The sequence below is a fragment of the Engraulis encrasicolus genome, unplaced genomic scaffold (assembly GCF_034702125.1).
Source record: "Engraulis encrasicolus isolate BLACKSEA-1 unplaced genomic scaffold, IST_EnEncr_1.0 scaffold_81_np1212, whole genome shotgun sequence".
In the NCBI taxonomy this organism is placed as follows: Eukaryota; Metazoa; Chordata; class Actinopteri; order Clupeiformes; family Engraulidae; genus Engraulis; species Engraulis encrasicolus.
The window spans coordinates 211,647-234,068 of NW_026946159.1; the positions used below are offsets into that span (position 1 = coordinate 211,647).

Consider the following 22,422-nt stretch of genomic DNA (forward strand, 5'->3'; position numbering starts at 1 on the left):
AAACTGTTCTTATTATGAATATTCCAACAATATCGGTTAAGTCTGAGTCCAGCTGTCAAGGGTTTTATATCCATTTACTTGTAGAACTGATTTGCATGCGGCCGACTAGTTTCTTTATGCATGTCCATCCCATATGAGAGACGTCTAGAATAAATCAGAGGTTAAAGTTGCTGGAAGGTACCATACTTATGAGATCCTAAGCCCCATACACTTTACTTCTATTCGACTGCAATACACTTTACTGCCATTCGACTACTCTCTCTCTCTCTCTCTCTCTCTCTCTCTCTCTCTCTCTCTCTCTCTCTCTCTCTCTCTCTCTCTCTCTCTCTCTCTCTCTCTAGTGCTGGGTTGGACCCCCTTTTGCCTTCAGAACTGCCAGAACTGCCTGCAACAATACTGTGGCATTCCAACAAAGATAAATTGGTACTAATTGGCCCAAAATGTGCTAACCTGAGTGTTGCAGTTGTTATCAAGACTCATCAGACCAGGCAACATTTTTCCGATCTTCTAGTGACGTTTATGGTGAGCCTGTCCAACTTGTTGCCTTATTTTCCTGTTCTTAGCTGACAGCAGCTAAGTGGCACCAAATGTGGTTTTCTGCTGCTGTAGTCCATTTGCCTCAAGATTTGATGGGCTGTGTAATCAGAGATTATCTTATGTATATCTCTATTGTAATTAGTGGTTATTTGACTTAATGTTGCCTTTGTATCAGCTCAAACCAGTCTGCCCATTCTCCTCTGACCTCTGCGTTCAACAAGGCATTTTTGCCCACAGAACCGCCGCTGACTGTATTTTTTTTTTCTTTTTTGGACCATTCTTTGTATACCCTAGAGATAGTTGTGTGTGAATATCCCAGTAGATCAGTCTTTTCCGAAATACTCAAGTCAAGCCCCATCGGCACCAACAGCCATGCCAAGTTGAATGTCTTTTAAATAGCCTTTCTTCCCCATTATGATGCTCTGTTTGAACTGCATCAGATCATCTCTACCATGTCTACTCGCATGGGGCACCTAAGTCACGCCCTCTACTTCCTGGTTCATGGGGCAGAGGGAGTCAAAAAATTATTACTGGGCTTGAAAATGAGTGATTTTTGGATTTGTGGTGCATAGGTGGAGGTCCAAGGTTTGGATTGGTGTCAAAAAAACACTCATTTTCAAGCCCAGTAATTATTTTTTTGACTCTCCCTGCCCCATGAACCAGGAAGTAGAGGGCGTGACTTAGGTTCCCCATAAATGCATCGAGTTGCCACCATGTGATTGGCTGATCAGAAATTTGCCTCAATGAACAGTTGTAGCAGATGGCCGGTATATTTTTGTAGTTACGATAAAACCAACCTTATAGAATGTTCAAGTCATACATACACATGCAGCTTTGCAGAACTTTAGAACTCTGCTGTCACCTGGGCGACCACGGCCTAATGTGCTGCTGTGGCCACTCTATACAGTGAGTGGCGGTGTTGGTCTGTCAGAGGGTTGCTGGTTCGAATCCCACCCTTACCTCTCCCTACCCATTCATGGCAGAAGACTCGTTTTCCCTCCATTTTTCCCCTGTTTTCAGTCAGGACTGACCTTTCCTCGGTTTTTCATTAAAATTAAATAAAATGCTTCACCTATTGACTAGGTAAAGGCATTGTTGGGGACGTCTTGGCAACTACAAACTGTGCTCACATCATTAGCCAACTCTTCAAAATGTTTGAGAGAGAGCAGTGTTAAAATCCTCATGAGTGGTCCCCATTCATTTGGGAAAAAAACGTGTGAACAGCTCAGCACATAGGCCTGAAGATTTTTGGACTGAACCATTTGGCCTAGAAAAGTGATCTTAACTTTGATATGGAGAGCAGAGTTGTGGCATGTATCGAGTAGACAATTTACATTACATTTTAAGAAGTGTACAGAAACAGAGACAGAAACAGAGCACATAACACAATAAACCTACCCGAGCCAGGGAAAGAAAGGCAAAACTCATAAAGCGATATATCTATCAGCATTTTCAACTCTGCTACAAATAGGATGGCACATTTCTTTGTAGTTACTATTGGCTGACTGCCAGTTATAAAATGTTCATTCATACACGGGTGGGAGACGTGACACCTTGTTTTTTCGTAACATTGGTTAAAAACCTACAAAACTGTTATTTTCCTCTAAACAACAAATTTCAATGAAAGAAGATGTGGTACATTATGTTTCATATTAGTCTTAGATGAGAAGAAACATTTTTGTTAAGATTTATGTAAAGGTTTATATGTCAAATTTCCTGCGGTGTGACTGTAACATTAATGAAACAATATATAATAATATATATATAAATTAACCAACAACATTTTGAATAATGTATGAAGCATTTGGCATGATTGCATAAATCTTAACTTTAGATTAAGATATGTGAATGTGGTAAAAACTCAAGACAGTAATATTAACTACAAGTTCAATTTCGTAACACAAATTGCGTCCTGTGGGGTGACATGTATGTCAATGTTTGTGAATGGGCAGCTGCAAGGCCAACTACAAGGGTCTTAAAGACTGGCTCCTAACCAGTCAGTACCTCAGTTATTGGAGAGTGCTGTGGAAGTTTAAGGTGACTCTTAACCTCTTAATATGTCTTCATATTGCAATCTTTCTGTCACGCAATGCTTAGGGTCATTTTATGGTGTCCTGTGGTGTGACTGCTCTTATAGGAGGAAAAAAGTTTTTTTTATTAATGAAAACACATATTAAGATTAAACACAATATCATTATCAAGTTAGCATGAGCTCAGATGTCAGTCATGTATACAAAAGGATTAAAATGGCCATAATGCAGTGAATTCCCTGTGGTGTGACTCCATTTTCCTGCGGTGTGACATGCCTATGCTATGTGTTGATGCAGGACACATTTTCCCAAAAATGGCAAAAATAAGGTGAAATTCCACAGACCACTAAGTGTTTTATTTTTTTCTATTTTTTTCCAATTTTTATCCATCGTTTTTTTCAGGAATTTGAAAAACTTTTTTTTTTTTTTTGCGTTACGCCCTTAAACGTCAACCACCCACACACACAGCCTTGTCAGACTTTAGAACTCTGCTGTCACCTCACGGGGCAACCATGGCCTAATATACTGCTGTGACCACTGTATTAAGTGGCTGTGGCCTAATGGGTAGGGTGTTGGTCTGTCGGGGGGTTGCAGGTTCGAATCCCACACCTACCTCTCCCTACCCTTCCATGGCTGAAACGCACCAGAAACATCTCCATATATGCGCACTCAAACACACACAAGCACACATACACACACTCTTTATTTCTCTCTCTCTAACACACACACACACACACACACACACACACACACACACACACACACACACACACACACACACACACACACACACACACCAAACACACACACACACACACACACCACAAGGAACGGTGCTCTCCCCCGTGTTGTTCACCCTGTACACCTCTGACTTCAGCTACAACACAGAGACCTGTCACATGCAGAAGTTCTCTGATGACACTGCTATTGTGGCATGCATCAATGATGGACAGGAAGGAGAGTACAGGGAACTGGTGGAGAACTTTGTCAGTTGGTGCCGGGACAATCAGCTGCAGCTGAATGCCACCAAAACCAAAGAGATTGTGGTTGATGTCATGAGGACCACCTCACCACTGTCGCCTGCCACTATCAAGGAGGAGACAGTGGAGACAGTCAACACATACAAGTACCTAGGAGTACACCTGGACAACAAACTGAACTGGGCTTCCAATTCAGATGCTCTTTACAAGAAAGGGCAGAGCAGGCTCTACTGCCTACGGAAGCTTAGATCCTTCAATGCCTGCTGATGTTCTATCAGTCTGTCATGGCAAGTGTCCTCACCTATGCTATTGCCTGTTGGGGAGGTAGCGTTAGGAAGAGGGACGCTGGACGCCTTGACAGGCTGGTGAGGAAAGCTAGGTCTGTGGTGGGTATGGAACTGGAGGATCTCACAACCACAGCCGAAAAAAGGACACTTAGCAGATTGGACTCAATACTTGAAAATGACAGACACCCCCTGCACCCGTTTCTGGCCAACCAGAGGAGCCTGTTCAGCTACAGACTCCGGGCCTTCCCCTGCCGGACAGACAGACTACGGAAGTCTTTTGTCCCCAGGGCCATCCAGCTCTTCAACACCACACAGAAAGAGACAATTAAATAGATTGTCATTGGTGACTGGACTGCATAAACTAGCCCCCCACACTGGAACACTCAACCTGCAGCCACTACACCCCCCCCCCTTCCCGATTCTTTTCTCTACTGAACAGTTACACTTCATCCCACCCCCACCCCCTACCCCCCACCCCCCAGAGCAAGCGCCTACACTACCTTCGACACTTTAAGGGTTGCCCAATACAGGACAATAACCCACTACACCCCACCTCAGCTACCTCACCCCCTGGAACTGCTGCCGTGAACTACTCAGCTTTTGCATGGACAATAATTAGAACTTCTTTGGCTCTTGTATGTCTTAAAGTGTACCTCCGGGACGTTGGACACCAGACCTCATTTCCGAGTCAGCCAGGGTGTAAACAATGTGTCCAGAACGTTTTTTTCACATTCCATGCAGTCCTTGTGAATTCTCATGTCCATGTTGCTAAGCTAGCGCAAGTGAACGGCAATTGGTAGCCTGCCCCCAAAAATAGTCTTATCCAGTTGCAACAACATTCAAAACAACCCCATTATTATGCCAGACTGCAAGTGTAAATACTTGTCTTGATAGAATGAAGTTTGAAATTAAACCAACATTGCAATCATGTTTGATCACCATCAGCAATTTGTGTTCCCTGATTTGAAAGCTTGACAGCCGCGGAGTGATATTCCTAGTACAAATCCTAGCTTTGTTTGACACATCCATCACTTTTCCATAGAGCGAACTCCAACATCTTTGAAATTTGTAAAACGGAACGGTTTTCCCCTCTCCCTGACCTCGCTCGCAAACATCAAGAGTAATGCTTTCTGTCCGACTTTGTCAACCTTTCGTAACATTGAAACATATGCCATAACAATGTTTGGTTGTTACTAGATGACCCGTGTGTCTACAGCATGTTGGCGAGCAGAACGCACAAGCCCTTTCATCCTCCCATTCCATCTCGTCTCTAAAAACATTCCATGTAATAATAACTAGAGCTACGAGTGACATATTTCACAATGTCAAGCCAGATCACGTTGCGTAACGTATGAGTCCATACGGCAAATCATTTCTAATGCCATTTGTTATAGCAATTACACAAAATAACAATAAAGCATTACAACATGCAAATCCAAAAAGTTTGCAAAAGTGAACGTTATTCCCCTCTCCCTGACCTCGCTCGCAAACACCAAGAGTAATGCTTTCTGTCCGACTTTGTCAACCTTTCGTAACATTGAATATGCCATGACAATGTTTGGTTGTTACTAGATGACCCGTGTGTCTACAGAGCATTAGATGTTGGCGAACAGAACAGTGCACCCATCTCTTCTAAATCCCTTTCATCCTTCCATTCCATCTCGTCTCAAAAAACATTCCATGTAATAACAACTAGAGTTACGAGTGACATATTCCACAATGTCAAGCCAGATCACATAGCGTTGTGTAACTTATGAATCCATAGGAATACAGCAAGTCATGTCTAATGCCATTTGTCACAGCAATTACACAAAATAACAGTAAAGCATTACAACATGCCAATCCAAAAGGGTAACTTCTAGCCCAAGTTTTGGCTAACGTAGGCGAAGCCATTATACCACTGGGCTACCATCATAGAAGCAGAAAGCACAGCAACAAACCTGTTCTTCGGAGACTGTTGGTGCGTGCCACAAAATGTAGAATGCTGGGAATGCGGTTGGCACCGTGGACACTTTTAGAGTTTTCCGTGTAGGTATTAGACTTCGAGAAGGACTTAATGAAGTCATCAGGACTGAAATGGTCACTGCAAAGCACCGGGGTAGCCTACGGAGCGTCTCCATCGGTGTGTTGATGTAGCCCGGCAGCCAGGAGCCAGAGTTTGGTTCTTTCAACATCTTTCACTGGAAACCAATGGAAACTTGCCGATACCCATCTGTGGGCTTTATTGCAGTTGGTATATACACACTGATGTACCATGGTGCGATGTCTTTGGGTTTTAAATCCACTATTCGATCCGAAAGCAGTTGTAGAACTAGCCTTGATTTGCAATGTCTCTTGCGGCTCCCTGAAGTGGGTGGGCTACATCACAACTGAAGAGAGCAAAGTAAAATTCCGCCGACCCCGAGAAAATAGTCTCTCAACATGGCAAAATCCACGCAGTGCAAGGTTGGTTTAATTTCAAACTTCATTCTACTAAGACAAACATTTACACTTGCAGTATGGCATAATAACGGTTTTGTTTTGAATGTTGTTTAAACGGGATAAGACTATTTTTGGGGGCAGGCTACCAATTGCCGTTCACTTGCGCTAGCTTAGCAATATGGATATGAGAATTCACAAGGACTGCATGGAATGTGAAAAAAACGTTCTGGACACATTGTTTACACCCTGGCTGACTCGGAAATGAGGTCTGGTGTCCAAAATCCCGGAGGTACACTTTAACATGGTTATTTTGTTTTTCTGTGAGTGTGAATGTATGCAACATGACACCCTACCAGGACCTTGTGTCTGTGCAGGGATGTGTGTGTGTGTGTGTGTGTGTGTGTGTGTGTGGGTGTGGGAGGGGGGTTGTGGGTGGGTTTGTGTGTGTGTGTGTGGGTGGGACAATGTGTGTGTGAGTGTGTGTGTGTGTGTGTGAGAGAGAGAACATGTGTATGTGAGATAATGTGTGGCGGTAGTACTCAAGATATATTTTTCCTGTAATGTTCAATTATGTGTATAATGTCTTGTGTATGTTTTGTATTTGTGTATTTATGTAAGCTGACAGACACCTTAATTTCCTTCGGGATTAATAAAAGTACTCTACTCTACACCAGCCATGTAGAATCAGATTTCTCTCTCTCTCTCTCTCTCTCTCTCTCTCTCTCTCTCTCTCTCTCTCTCTCTCTCTCTCTCTCTCTCACATGCCCAAAAGACAATCGTATAAAACAGCAATTCTTATATGGCATATAATATAAAGTGTTTTGTGTTCATTACTCATTTTATTCACATCAAATCTTCAAATCTTCACATTTCCGCACACAAACACATTCCATGCATTTCTGGCTTGCAGAAGATTGAATTCTAAACATCTGATGACTTATAGGCTACTTTCACAGGCACACCCAAAAGACCACACCCACTAATAAAAAATACGAGCAATCAATTAATCAAGTTGTTAGGTAGCCAACCTGTAGTCGAAAGTAGAAAAAGTAGAAAGTAGAACAGAAAACAGGCAGTAGTCAATAGGACTTTACTGTATGTATGATGTATTGCATATGATTTATTGATAATTTCTGAATCATAGAAACCCCTATCAGTCCATATTACATTCAGGACTTGACAGATATATCTGGACACAAATCAGCATACATGTTCCTTTGTAATGGCCTTATTGAGTTAGATCATCCAAGCTGTCACTAACACATGGATTATTCACTTGATTGATATGAAAATGTAATATTATTAATGGCCTTTTTCTCCCGTAACAGACTCCACTCCATTTCTTTTTGGGAAAAGGGTTAAATACATTAGCACAGGATTAAGTACAGTATACACACACACGCAAACGCATGTGCGCGCACACACACACACACACAGACTCACTCACACACACGTACGCACGCACGCACACACACAGACTCACTACTCACTCACACACACACACACACACACACACACACACACACACACACACACACACACACACACACACACACACACACACACACACACACACACACACACACACACACACACCCACACACACACACACACACACACACACACACACTCAGACTCACACACAGACTCACTCACACTGATGATGTTTACATGGGGAAGATAATCAAGTTATTGTCTGTAAACACATTTGTGTGTGTGTGTGTGTGTGTGCGTTTGTGTGTGTTGCACAGCTCAAGCCAGAACCCTTGTGATCCCTTGAATACACGGCAGTCCAGTCAATCAGATGTCAGACTTCCAGGACATGGCCAGCTTTATGATCAAAGGTGTGTGTGTGTGTGCATGTGTGTTTGTATATGTGTGTGTGTGCGTGTGCGTGTGTGGATGTGTGTGTGTGTGTGTGTGTGTGTTTAGATTTGATTAATTGCCATACATGTCTTTGTAATTCTAGTAAATGTATTGTTTTTTCTAACTCTCAGACAGCAACTTGATCATGTGCAAGAAATGCAGCAAATCCACAAGTCTCATCTGCAGAAGAGGTTTCAGTGTCTGATTGAGGGCAGCATAGAGCAGGGAAACTCCACAGAACTGAATAAGGTCTACACAGATCTCTACATCACAGAGGGGGGGAGGGGAGAGGTCAATGATGAACATGAGGTCAGACAGATACAGTCACCAGGAAGACAAGTATTTTGAGAGACATGATAATGAACACGAGGTCAGACAGCTAGAGGGAGCATCCTGGAGAGAAGAGAAATCAATCAAATGCAGTGACCTCTTTAAACCCGGATCTGGAAAAGACATATCCATCAGATCAGTGCTGACTAAGGGAGTGGCTGGCATTGGTAAAACGGTCTCTGTGCAGAAGTTTATTCTGGACTGGGCTGAAGGGAAAGCCAATCAGGATGTCCACTTCATATTTCCTTTTCTTTTCCGGGAGCTGAACCTGATGAAGGAGAAGAAACTCAGTCTGGTGGGTCTTATCCAGCACTTTTACCCAGAGATAAAAACAGAAGAAATACTCACCAGTTCAGAGCACAAGGTGATGTTCATCTTTGATGGTCTGGATGAGTGTCGACTTCCTCTAAAATTTAGACACTCAAAGTGTTGTGATGTGGCAGAGCAGGTTTCAGTCGACATGTTGCTGACAAACCTCATCCAGGGAAATCTGCTTCCCTCTACTCTCCTCTGGATCACCACTCGACCAGCAGCAGCCAGTCAGATCCTTTATGAGTGTGTGGACCAGGTGACAGAAATAAGGGGATTCAACAATCCACAGAAGGAGGAGTACTTTGGGAAGAGAATCAGTGATGAGAATCTGGCCAGCAGAGTCATCAGACACCTGAAGGCATCCAGGAGCCTCTACATCATGTGCCACATTCCGGTTTTCTGCTGGATTGCAGCCATTGTAGTAGAGAGAACATCAGAAGAATCAGACAAAGCTGAAATGCCAAGGACCATGACTGAAATGTACACTCACTTTCTCATCATTCAGACCAGCATTAAAAAGAGGAAATACACAGAGAGAACAGAGACCGAAGAAGAGATCATTTTAAAACTGGGGAAACTGGCATTTCAGCAGCTGGAGAAGGGTAATCTGATCTTCTATGAAAGAGACCTGAAAGAGGCTGGCATTGATGTCACCGAAGCGTCAGTGTACTCAGGAGTGTGTACTCAGATTTTTAGAGAGGAGATGGATGTTTACCAGTCGAGGGTGTTCAGCTTTTTGCATCTGAGCATCCAGGAGTTCCTGGCAGCATTATATGTGTTTCTCTGCTTCAGCAACCGGCAGAGAAACAAGTATGACCAACAATCCTCTCTGCTCTCTGCTCTCCTAAGAGCTGCAACACTTAATGAACTGCACAAGACTGCAGTGGATATGGCCTCACGGAGTAAGAATGGACACCTGGATCTTTTCCTGCGCTTCCTTCTGGGCCTCTCACTGGAATCCAATCAGAAACTCTTAAAACACCTGCTGCCAAAGACCAGTAGCCAATCACAGAGCTCAAAGCAGACAATACAGTTTGTCAAAGAGAAAATCAGAGGTAAGAGCAGGTCAGACAGATGGTCAGGCAAAAATGTCAACCTGTTCTACTGTCTGAATGAGCTGAATCAACATGCTGTAGTGGAGCACATTGACAGGGAGGAAGGAAAGCTGCATGTAGAGATGCTCTTACCTGGGCAGTGGGAAACGAAGGCATTTGGACTTGAGATGTCAATAGAGCAGCTGGACGAGTTTGACCTTCAGAAATACATAAAGACACCAGAGGAAGACCAGACTGAACTCCTCAGCCCAAATGATGTTCTTCAGAAGCTGGTGCCATTGGTCACAACATCCACAGGGGCAACGTAAGTTATTGTGTGTGTGTGTGTGTGTGTGTGTGTGTGTGTGTGTGTGTGTGTGTGTGTGTGTGTGTGTGTGTGTGTGTGTGTGTGTGTGTCATACCTGTCAACCATCCCTAATTTCCCGGGAAACTCCCTAATTTTGACTCATTTCCCGATTTCTTCCCGATTTGACATTTTTCCCGGATTTTTCACATTATCAAAAAACACCGTCGGTCCAGTAGGCTATTTATAGGCTACCCACGGCCCTGTCCGACGAGCCACACCCCCTCTTGAAGAGAGAGACAGGGGGTCTTGCTTATCAAGCTACCTGCCAGAAGACGGTATGCCAGATACCACAAGAATTGAAGTTCATTAAAAATACGAGCTGTCAACTTCGAGCTCCGTAGCGCTTGAGTTGTGCGCCCACTCTTTTCCTCAGAAACCGTCAGTTCATGCAACGCATAAAACAGCCTCGGAACAGCGAATCATGCGATTAACCTAATCACAACCTGTACCAGCACGAAGTTTTGCACGAACAGACAACTTGTGCGACAAAACAACAAGAAGAAACTCATTGCGCTCATTTCATTGTTTTGTTTTCATTGCATTGTTTCTCCACGCTGTAAAACGTGTGTTGGAGATTTTAGACAGGATCTGTCTTTGCACGCGCGCTGTTGTGAAAAGCAGAGTAGAACGCACCGTCCGATCTGTCTGTCATCCCGTTGACTGTCAAAATTTGGCCTTTAGAAAATTTCCCGGATTTTGGCTTAAAATATGGGAATTTTCCCGGATTTTGGGAGCTCAAAGTTGACAGGTATGGTGTGTGTGTGTGTGTGTGTGTGTGTGTGTGTGTGTGTGTGTGTGTGTGTGTGTGTGTGTGTGTGTGTGTGTGTGTGTGTGTGTGTGTGTGTGTGTGTGTGGTTGTACTTAAAGGGGTATGCCACTATTTTGGGGCTTAATACAGTTAAAATCGTTGACTGGGTGGGTGCTTTCAGTAGGCTATAGTGTACATGAACACTGTTAGAGCATTGCACAGAAGATGAGAGAACAAAAAACGAAAATAATAATAAAATAAAATAAAAAATTTCATATTTTTTTCTTATTGGCTTCACGTGGAGACTGTTGCGGAAAAGATGTAAATTAACATAACATTTAGATTAAATTCGTCATGTAGTCCTTTTGGTGCTAGAGTCTGTAAGGTAAAAATCCAATAGGCCTCCCGTCTTTTTAGTAGCAGGTCATGTTTACATCCATGGTTAGACTCCCAGCGTTCTAAAGCATTTTTAGGTGTATTTTGTACAGTCACAGCATATTGTGTGATTGTACCACCGAAACATGTTATGGCTTGATTGAAAGGTGAGACTTTCACCTCTTACTGCGTGAAAACCGTGTGTCTATATGTGCTCTCATTACCGAGCTATCGTAAGCTAAACCAAGGCCGTTATCTGCCAAAAGCAACATGAAACGGAGATATTGAGGCTTTTGTGAACCATGCACCGTTTCAGACTCTTGTGTTTTTTCACGGGGACCAATATGAAATTGGTGTATTAGACTCCTGCTCTGCCACCTCCCCCTGCAATTGTATCAACCAACCAAACACATTTTTTCAGCTCCAGAAGTACACATTACTTCCTTGTGCATGGTCTAAGTTCCTGCACAACTAATCTTTGCACACACAAAATGGGTCTTAGTCACACGCAGTAGGCAAAACATATTTGAAAACACGTCTCTAAAGGCCTTTAGTCCAACGTCAACAACAAAATCAGTTAATCGGATGCATTAATGTCTCCGATCGTTGTGCGGAAACAGCTGTTGTGCTGTGCCATGCATCCATGCATGCCACTGATTACATAGCAATGCTAGCTTCACCGCCAACTTCTCCTGTTCACTACGGCATCAATTTCATTATGGGGGTAATAAAAGAACAGCATGAAGAATCCAACTTATCTGGTTGCCGATCAAATCCAAGGTAAGGGTAATAATCCAATCACAGTTCACAATGTGTAGGATCTGGCCAAGGTTATTTGCATTATCCCCCAGAAGGTGCGGTGGACTCGATGTGAAAGTGAAAGTGTTGCCTTCTGTAGTCTAATTATTGTGTGAAGCATACTATAAAGCCCCATAGAGTGGACGCTGACTGTAGCATACGGTAGCACTAAGTAAACAACATACAAACACGATTCTTGGGTTTAAAAATATGGCAGCATCGCAAGGTGTACACAGAGAGGGGAAAGCAACCGTGACGTCACCGACGCAGGGCTACAGTTCCATACAGTTATCAAAAATATTCTTGGGTTGGCGCTGATCCTGGCGTGATTAAAATGTCCAGATGATGACACAAACTTTTGACCGCCATCTATGTCTGTTCTACTTATCACAGAGCTCCCAAAATCACACACAATAAGCATGGAAGTGTCTAGTCATGAAAAATACAATAAAAACTCAAAAACGGGTTTTCCCATTTTAGGATCCAACGCATGGGAAGTAAATACGGGTTTTCCCGTGATTTGGTAGTCAATGTGTTAACATTTCTTTCAATAAACTTCTAGTCAAGTGACATTAGCACTTCAGATGATGTGGCTCTGAACATTAGCAGGTCCAGGTATTGTTTTTTCCATTGAGATAGTTTACTTGGAAGCTACTGGTCTTGTTCTCCGGGCGTGAAAATATATCTAGAACATCAATTTAAACTCGGAGAGTCAAAGGGCGCACCCGTGACAAAAAAACCTTTTTCTCCGTTCGAATGTAGGAAAACACTATTTTCCGCTAAACTACCCCTCACTTAAAGTTGAATAACTTCGGAATTGAGGAAACTAGATGCATACTATTTTCACATATAGAAAGCTGAGTTTTTAAGCTTTCCTACAAGCTCATGTGTCTGTAGGTCTTAGACAAAATATTCGGTGGCTGTTCAAAAAATGTCGAAAATTGATTAAACTGACTGGGAGTCTAGAGCTAAAATTCTAAACAACGCCTGGGATTCAATGTGTAAACTGTGCTGTGACAGATGATCTGTATGTATGTATGTATGTATGTATGTATGTATGTATGTATGTATGTATGTATGTATGTATGTATGTATGTATGTACACTCGCCTCCAAAAGAGTTGTCGCCTATCCATCTGTTTGGAATAACAGCTAATAACCTGACTTTCAATTAATCACTTGGCTTCAGAAGTCACTCATATGAAAGCTACAACCCTCCCGAATGAAAATGTATGTACAAAAATAAATGTCATGCACCAACGAAAGATTGACCCTTTATTGAACACAGACAGGGCAGATTTTCACAAGACAAAAGTTTTGTCGCCTATCGAACATAATGTGAAAATGAGCAGATAAGTCACTTCAAAACACTTCAAATACGCAGATTGGGTGTCATACTTAATCACTGAATCACTCTCACCTCTCCAGAAAATCAACTTTGGCCTTAGGTGTATGTTTAGGGTCATTGTAATCATGGAAAGCAACACAATGAAAATCAATGGAGTTCAATGAGAGATGGTGACATATTCGCTATTCGTAGAGCAATACATGTTTAACTTCATGATGTAATCAATGATAAAAGCCCTCACACACCAGCAGCATGCATGCAGCTCCACACACACACACACACACACACACACACACACACACACACACACACACACACACACACACACACACACACACACACACACACACACCCACACACACACACACACACACACACACACACACACACACACATGTTTTGAAGTGACTTATCTGCTCATTTTCACATTATGTTCGATAGGCGACAAAACTTTTGTCTTGTGAAAATCTGCCCTGTCTGTGGTCATTAAAGGGTCAATCTTTCTTTGGTGCATGACATTTATTTTTGTACATTCATTTTCATTCGAGAGGGTTGTAGCTTTCATATGAGTGACTTCTGAAGCCAAGTGATTAATTGAAAGTCAGGTTATTAGCTGTTATTCCAAACAGATGGGTAGGCGACAACTCTTTTGGAGGCGAGTGTATGTATGTATGTATGTACAGTGCGTTTGTGTGTCTTTGTCTCCTTTGTGCTTTTCTGTTCCATCCATCCATCATACCTTTCTTCATCTCTCCATCTGTCTGTATGTTATCTGTTATCTATGTCTTTCGTGTGTGTGTGTGTGTGTGTGTGTGTGTGTGTGTGTGTGTGTGTGTGTGTGTGTGTGTGTGTGTGTGTGTGTGTGTGTGTGTGTGTGTGTGTGTGTGTGTGTGTGTGTGTTTTCCAGTCTGATACAGAGTAAGCTGACAGAGAAGAGTTGTTCCCATCTGGTATTGGCAATGTCCTCACCCTCCTCACGTCTCAAATGTCTGGACCTGTTTGAAAATGATATTGGTGACTCTGGAGTGGAACTTCTATGTTCTGGACTTCAACATCAGCACTGCAGATTGGAAACACTAGTGTAAGCATGATTTTGTGTGTTTCTGTGTCTGTGCTCTGACAGATGCTCTGTATGGATGGTATGCTGTTTGTGTGTGTGTGTGTGTGTGTGTGTGTGTGTGTGTGTGTGTGTGTGTGTGTGTGTGTTTCTTTCTCTCCTCTCGTTGGTTGTTCTGTTTCATCTAGCCATCATCCTTCCCTCATCCCTCCATCTGTCTTTTTCTCTATTCCTCAATCTCTCAGCGCAATCTCTACACTTCTCTCTCACCGCTGGACTAATAGTAAGGCATACCGGGCCTGACGCGTTATTAATTATTTTTTATATATTATTTTAAGTACTCTATTCCTCAGCCGTAGCCACACTTCCATCATTGCAGACCACTCAACCCAGGCGCAGAGTGGCCGTCGGGTAATCGGGGACTTGTCCCGGTGGGCCGCGGCCGTGAAATTTAATACAGTATTACAGTTGCTTTGCGTTCTCAGCCGGCCCTGAAGTTTTGACAATGTACTTGACTATGCACTGACTTCACACTTAGCTGATGCATAGCTGATGCTGACTAGCCAGTATTTATACCGTGTACCAGACGGCAATACCTCACTGACGGTGTCAAACAGTAAATTGGCTACACCCCTTCTCTACTGATAATTTCCATACACCGTAGATCACGGAAGTTTAGTAGATCTTAGTAACACAGTTTCGTTTTCAGTATTTGAAGAACCTGTGATATTTAGATATATTTAGATATTGTGATATTGGTTACCAAAGGATGGAAATATTAATAAGTTATGATTTATTTTCTGATATTCCATGACTTACAGTTTACAGTCTGCCAGTCCAGATCCACTTGTTCTGTGGTTATTGATTTGGGTTATGAACAGACTCCACCAAGTGGTAAGGAAGAGAACTGCACCTAACAGAAGCAATGGGTTTTGTTTTGATTTGTTAGAACTACCGGTATATCTCCTTATAGTCGAAATAATATTATTATCATACATATGTGGCACATTTAGGATGTAGCCTATGTAATGTCTGAAGAAATGGAACAAAATAATTACCACACAAGATTCTGATGTGAGCAGTGCTGGGTGTGTGTGTAGGCTAAACTGTGGATTAAAGTGGAGTGATTGCAAGAAACAAAGACATTTGCTGCGACGAAGACAGCGTTTTAAGGTAGGCCTACACCGTTTGGTTATACCTTTTGTTGACTTATGGTTGTGCTTTGAAGTAGCTAGGTAAGGTTTGGCTTATTTGCTGCATGGTGGGTTTATTGCACAATGTAGACAGACTTTTTGTAAGCTATAGGCCTATACTATATTTTGTAAGCCTACTCTTCTAAAAATCTCCACACTCAAAACTTTGTGCCCGTGCTCATCCTGTCTTCCTTAAACGATATTTCAATTACAAACTGTCAAAATGACAGTGGAGTGCACATTTGCATGGAACAGTATCATGATGTAGCCTAACCTGCCACTAAGACTTAGTTCAATGAATGCTGACTGTGATGATGGCTCCAGTGGTGTAGTCTACTTTATGAAGGGGGTATACAGCTCCAGGCCTTTTTATTAGAATACCATGAAAAAGTTGATTTATTTCCATAATTCCATCAATAATGTTAAACTGTCATGGATTGTAGATTCATGGCCCAGTTTTTTAACTATTCCAATAATTATTTTTTTTCTTTTTATATACGTTGGCCTTCCAGCTCAAAAAACCCATGAATTGGGGAATTCGCATTATTAGAATATTGTTATAAAATCACATTTTTCTTCATCAAAATTCGGGTCACATTAAATCAGTTGAAATTTGGTACTTTCTACATAACACGCAATAGTCAATACTTGGTTAGGGCATTCTCTGTCTTCATAATGGCCATGATGCGTTTAACATTGAAGTCAATGGCAAAAACAGTGCATGGGAGTTATGGAAGCCCAGATATCCTTGATGCTTTGCTGTCAGCTGTTCTTGTTTGTTGACCTGGTGCCCCACACATCCCTCTTCAATATACCCGAAGATTTCCATGCCACGTTTTGGTGTTAACTCACCAGTTTAATTCTAACTCAACAGAAATTAAACCCCATTCATTTTCAATGGGGTTTCATTTCTGGTTATTTGACGGCTCTGTCATTCATAATGAGAAGTTACAAGTGTAGTGTAGTATAGTGGACGTAGGGGAGGAAATTACACCTTTTTGTTAACAACAAAACGGCACATTTGATGCTCTCTTGATCATATGCAACAACCAATAATAACTGTTCAAGTTGCTCAAAACTTTGTTTGTAGTCTTAAAATGGGAGTAAGGTTCAACACAAATTATTTGGGGGCTATTTAAAAGTATGCAATGTTTATAAAATAGTTAGTTTTAGGAATAGCACTAGTTAGCTGCCAGCAGAGATAAAAGCCATCAACAGTGTTAGCAGCTAGCTACCAGGCTTGTACGAAATTCCGAATTGAATTGAGAATGACCCCAAAATTCAAATTCAATTCTTGAATTTCAATATGAATTGAATTGAAATTCCAAACAAGAAATGGAATTGCAATTTGAATTGGAATTGCAGGAAATTGAATTTCACAGAATTTAAATTCTAAGAAATTCAAAGCAATGACATCATAGAGACAGTAGGTGGTGGCAGGGATGGTCAGTATCTCGAATACTTCGATTAAATTACATTTTGAAATACGAAATAGCATTTTGCATTTCATGTAAGTGAATTACAAGTATTTGAATTTTGTATCAAAATACTTTCCCCATGTTTTTTGTATTTTCAAAATAAAAGAAAATACAATAGCCTACTTTCTCCTGAACTATGCAATTACATAGTAGGAACACGGTTCATATAGTATGTAAGTGATGGTAGTAGCTATATTGGAATGTACAAGTGTTTGTCTGGGAAAGGTGAAGGACTCAAGCTGACAATCCAAAGATTGACAGTTCAATTCCCAGGTAACATTGGCAGTTGACTACCTGACTACGAGTTATTAACGAATAACCAGCCTCAACATTCAGAATTATTGAATATATGCTGTTGGATCAAAAAACGCCACTCTTGATAATATATCACCAATAATTGAAATTGCCATGCTCAGCACCAAAGGTGCAACCGTGATCATTACTAATGCTGCACCACACATCACCCACAAGATGGCACTCTAAGGCCACAAATGGTGCATTAGTGAAGCTTTACAAGATACAAGGACAGAATATACACTTTCTTGTTTATTGAACTCACATACAGACCTTGGCATATCAGTGCCATGTTTTAAAATATTAGGTGTGCCAAGTAGCCCATTGTTTATATAGCCTTCTCCATAATTACAAGAATTGAATATTATTGTTTGTTCAATAACTGGAAATGATGGTTACACAGGAGTTTGTGTGGTTTAACCCTGTGAGACCTGAACCATGACAACAATGACAGAAAATTCAAATTTCTTAAATTTGTCTCAATATTGGTCCCTTATAAGAAATGTAAAAAAAAAAATCAAAATTTTGTTAAGGTCACTGAGATATTTAATGCATCATATATGATGCATCAGGCTTTAAATAAATGACCAGGCCAATTTCATGACCATTGAAAAATGACTTTTAATGCATTTACAACCTTTTTTTAATTTAAAAAGTTGTCAGACAATTTAATTTGAGGATTATCTTTAAATATTTAGTGAGATCCTGCCATTTTTTTTAGCCTATCCTTGTTTTAGCAGGACCATATTTTACATTTCCCACAGCCTGGTTGGGTAATTTTTTAAAATCTATGTAAAAACATAGCTGATCGAATGCTTAACAACCTATTTATGAGTGTAATATAGATCATTATTCATTTTTGATGTGGAATTTGAATATATGGGTCCATTACTACAATTGGACCATTTCTCCATTCACTTCAATGCATTTTTTACGAGATCATAATTTCAACATTTTGCATTACATTTTCAAAATTGCAAGTAAAACCTGTTTCTTAAGGCAATATCTTTGTCTTGAAGTAAAACAACTTGTGTGTTTTGTTAAATGATCGTCGTGGTATGCTTTGTAAGTTTCCCTATGGCAAAATGCATTGATGGCTGACTTCCTGCCACCGCCGGATGGTGCTTATTTGTTTCATCAGTTTTAGCACGATCTCTCTGCAACACGGTGTAAAAATATAAACTCTTCCTTGATTAATTGCACAAAGCAAGTGTTCAAATTAAAGGATGTAGAGTTATATTTCGGAAATTTGTACACAAACCCTTTGCAATTTGACAATATCTCAGCGTCGGTCAGGGAAACCGCTTCTACCCCATTTTTCCATTTTTCGCCGAGCTGTGGTCAACTTGTTGTTGACCGCTGCTCTCTTGTGGCGGTTTCCGTGTACTGCAGGACGTTTGGAAATGACACGCAAGATGTTTTTGAGATCGATTTTTTTTGTGTCAGCGGGGAGATGGATTTGAATTTGATGAATGAAATATGATTCGTCCGGCGCGATACGGTTAAAGTAGGCCTACCTTTTATTGTGTAAGTGAATTGAATTGTTATTTTCGGTCATGCCATACAAGCCTTGTTGTTTGTGTAGCGATAGGAAATTTAATTTCCCTGCTGAGACTCGAACCTGGAACTTCTGGCATGCATAACTGGGGCTCTAACCACTACACCAGATAGCCAGACTCATTAGTATGAAAGTCACGACACACCCACATACCTAGTTTCTGTTGTATTTTGAGTATTTGAAAATGCAAAATACAGTATTTTGATTATTGATACAGTTACTGTTGTGTATTTTGTAACATATTTGTAACATTTTAGAGCTGGGTATTTTGTATTGTATTTGGAAATACATTTAGTTGTGTCTTTGCCCATTCCTGGGTGGTGGTAGATTCAAATTCAAAGAAACTCAAAGTAATGACAAAATAGGAACACCAGATGGTGCTGTATATTTATCAGCATGTGTCTATTCCCGGCACTGCAAGGTGGGTGGGAAAAGTGAATTATAGCCCCCTTAGGTCACCAGTTGCGCTGCTTCCTATCAGTGCTTTAGGATTTAGGTAGGCCATTATTTGACTGTCAGGGTTTTTTTTACTTCCATTTTGAATTAGTACAATGCCATTCTCTATTTGCTGTAGACCTTAGGTGTCATATTTACATACATTTTGGTACATAAAAAATAAGTGTGAAAGTCATCTGTAGGCCCTGCATAACATTACAACAACAACTACTGAACATGCAACTACTGAAAATCACAATGGGGGGCTGTGTGGTTTATACAACAACTACTTGTCATAGTTATTATTTTGAATGCCGAATACATTTGTAGTTAAATTTATTAGCAATATGTATTTTTGTTAACACTATTGTACTTAATTACACAGTTACACTGTTATTTAATTGTTTTATTTTATTATTTTGAAAACACAGAAGTTGTGTGTTCATCCACTTCCTGAATTGCATTGAGTTTCAATTCCATTTTGAATTCCATTTCCTGTAATTCAAATTCAGTTCAATTCAACATCCTGTAGGGGTGGAGTCAATTCAATTCAAATTCAATTCCACTTCCTGAATTGAATTTAATTCAGAAATTCTGAGTTTTGTACAAGCCTGCTAGCTACAGCTATTGTTCAGCCAATTCAAAGTCGTTCAGCACACTGTTTGCAACAAATGTTAGTCCAACTTTCAAAAACGAGGCATTGAGAGCTTTGTAAATCATCTGTTTTACAGGCTGATACTCATTCGCTGCAATGCACAGAGCTCTCGAGGAGCAGTGAAGCCGAGGAGGAGGCAGAGCCAGAGACAACAAGGGGGAGGGGGAGGAGCAGTGGGGCACGAGGCTCTGCTAGCGTCTTTTGTAACCGGCATGCTGGGAATTGTAGTGAAGCTATCAGTGTTGCCAAGTCCGCTTATTATAAGCGACTTTGGGCTTCTTTTTTTGAGCAGTCGCTTTTAATTTTGTAAAGTCGCGGGTTGCGGTTTTTTTGGGCTTGTTCTTTTCAGGGTTGGGCTTGCTGTTTTTTCCTGCCCTGCCGGTGATTTGAATGTGTTTGGCTGTGTTTCTCAATGGCAACTCGTTTTTTTCTCACTCATCCTTACAGGTGACCCTACTACAAACTTGTTAACTCCCACTTTCTGTGGTCACTTGTGGGGATTTTCGCTGCCATGCAGACCCCCGCAAAGAGCAAGGTCTTCCCTGACCAGACACGCGACTGACAACCCACCCCTTCGGTCGCTTCTTTTGGGCTTGTTTTCACGAAGCCCGTCAGTCGCTTCTTTTGGGCTTGTTTTTAGGGCTTCAGTCGCTTATTTGTCATAGAAAATCTGGCAACACTGGCTGTAACCTGCGGTCAGCCAGTTTATGAAAAAAAACAGGGTCACAGGGTCACATCTAGCATTAATCTTGTGATAAAAAATGTATTGGCGTTAAAAAAGGATTGAGTTAACGCGATAACGCGATAATTTTGACAGCACTAATAAAAATGTGTGAGGGTAGAGATGATGCTGAATTACGTTGCATCTGGAAACTGTTTGACAGGCCAGTGCATTGGTAGTGAAATGAGGTCGGAGATATATGAGGGAACGGGTGAAACAAATGAAGAAGGTAGATCTGTGGTAGGCCTAGTAGTAAAGAAGCCTACATATTTCCATATAGTCCAGTGACCAATAGGCTTAAGTAGGCTGTGTCCATCAGGTTATTAACTCCATCATTCATTTTCACAAGTTCAGTTTTGCCTAACTGAGGAATGTCTCAAGACAAGCGGCCTATCATTGTTTTGTTTTTTTTAAAACCACCTCAGCTGATAAAATTAGGCCTACTTTTTAGTACTTTTCAACTTCAATAACTTCACGTTTAGATCCTAAAATCTAGAATCTAGCTAGATTAACAACCATACATTCCAAGTCCAACTTTTCATGGCTGGTAAGATGCTTCTTTCCATAGGTGACCTCAGTGGCAGCACTCCCCATCTCTGTTAGGGGTTGCCTTCCTGATGTAACTACTTAGCATCACGTCATGTATATGATAAAACTCTTTAATGCAATATTTCACTGAAACATTATCTCGCTCTCCAGTAGGCTACAGTATGTAGGCCCATAAGTATAATTGTGGAACTAGGAGGATGCACAGGTTTCCGTTTATTGCACCAAAAACACAGCGTAGGTATTGTCATAAGCTTTATTGGTTTTCGCTTCATGGTGGCCTTGGAAAATGCCTGAAAAAAATCCCCGGTCCAGCCCTGCTCTCTCTGTCCTTCTCTACGCTTCTTTTGTTCCATCCATCCATCATCCTCTAGTATGACTGCTCTCTCTCCCTCTCTCTCTTTCCATTCTCATTCCTCCATCTCTTATGCTGCATGCTCTTCCCCTCCTTGTTTCTTTCTCTCCACATTATTCATGACCGACTTTTTTTTTCTTTTTCTTCTTCTTCTTCTTCTTCTTCTTCTTCTTCTTCTTCTTCTTCTTTTTCTCTCTCTCTCTCTTTTTATACATCATACCGCTCTTTTCTCATCCAAATCTACTCTCTCTATCCCTATTTTCGTCTTTCATCACTCTATTCTCCTCAATACCTGCTCTCTCTTAATCTCTTAATTCTTTCTTTGTGTGTTTCAGGCTCTACAGGTGTAGAATAACTTTCCCTCTGTTCTGACTTCACAGTCCTTCTGTGTGTGTGTGTGTGTGTGTGAGTGAGTGTGTGTGTGTGTGTGTGTGTGTGTGTGTGTGTGTGTGTGTGTGTGTGTGTGTGTGTGTGTGTGTGTGTGTGTGTGTGTTTTTCAGGCTGAGTAGCTGTAAGCTCACAGAGAAGAGTTGTTCCCATCTGGCCTCTGTCCTGTCCTCACTCTCCTCACGTCTCACATGTCTGGACCTGAGTTGGAATGAACTGCCTGACTCTGGAGTGGAACTTTTATGTTCAGGACTTCAACATCACCACTGCAGATTGGAGATACTAGTGTAAGCAGCACTTCGTGTTGAGTC

At 41.4% G+C, this 22,422-nt stretch overlaps 1 protein-coding gene across 1 annotated transcript in view; it reads left to right on the forward strand.

Moving 5' to 3' along the window:
* LOC134444888 (protein NLRC3-like) overlaps positions 1 to 22,074 on the forward strand; it is a 23,696-nt gene extending 1,622 nt beyond the window's left edge. The window contains exons 2-5 of the mRNA XM_063194069.1: positions 8,253 to 8,430; positions 8,492 to 10,122; positions 20,179 to 20,305; positions 22,060 to 22,074. Coding sequence (XP_063050139.1) covers positions 8,253 to 8,430; positions 8,492 to 10,122; positions 20,179 to 20,305; positions 22,060 to 22,074 — 1,951 coding nt within the window. The remainder of the gene's footprint in view (positions 1 to 8,252; positions 8,431 to 8,491; positions 10,123 to 20,178; positions 20,306 to 22,059) is intronic.
* The last annotated feature ends 348 nt before the right edge of the window (positions 22,075 to 22,422 follow it).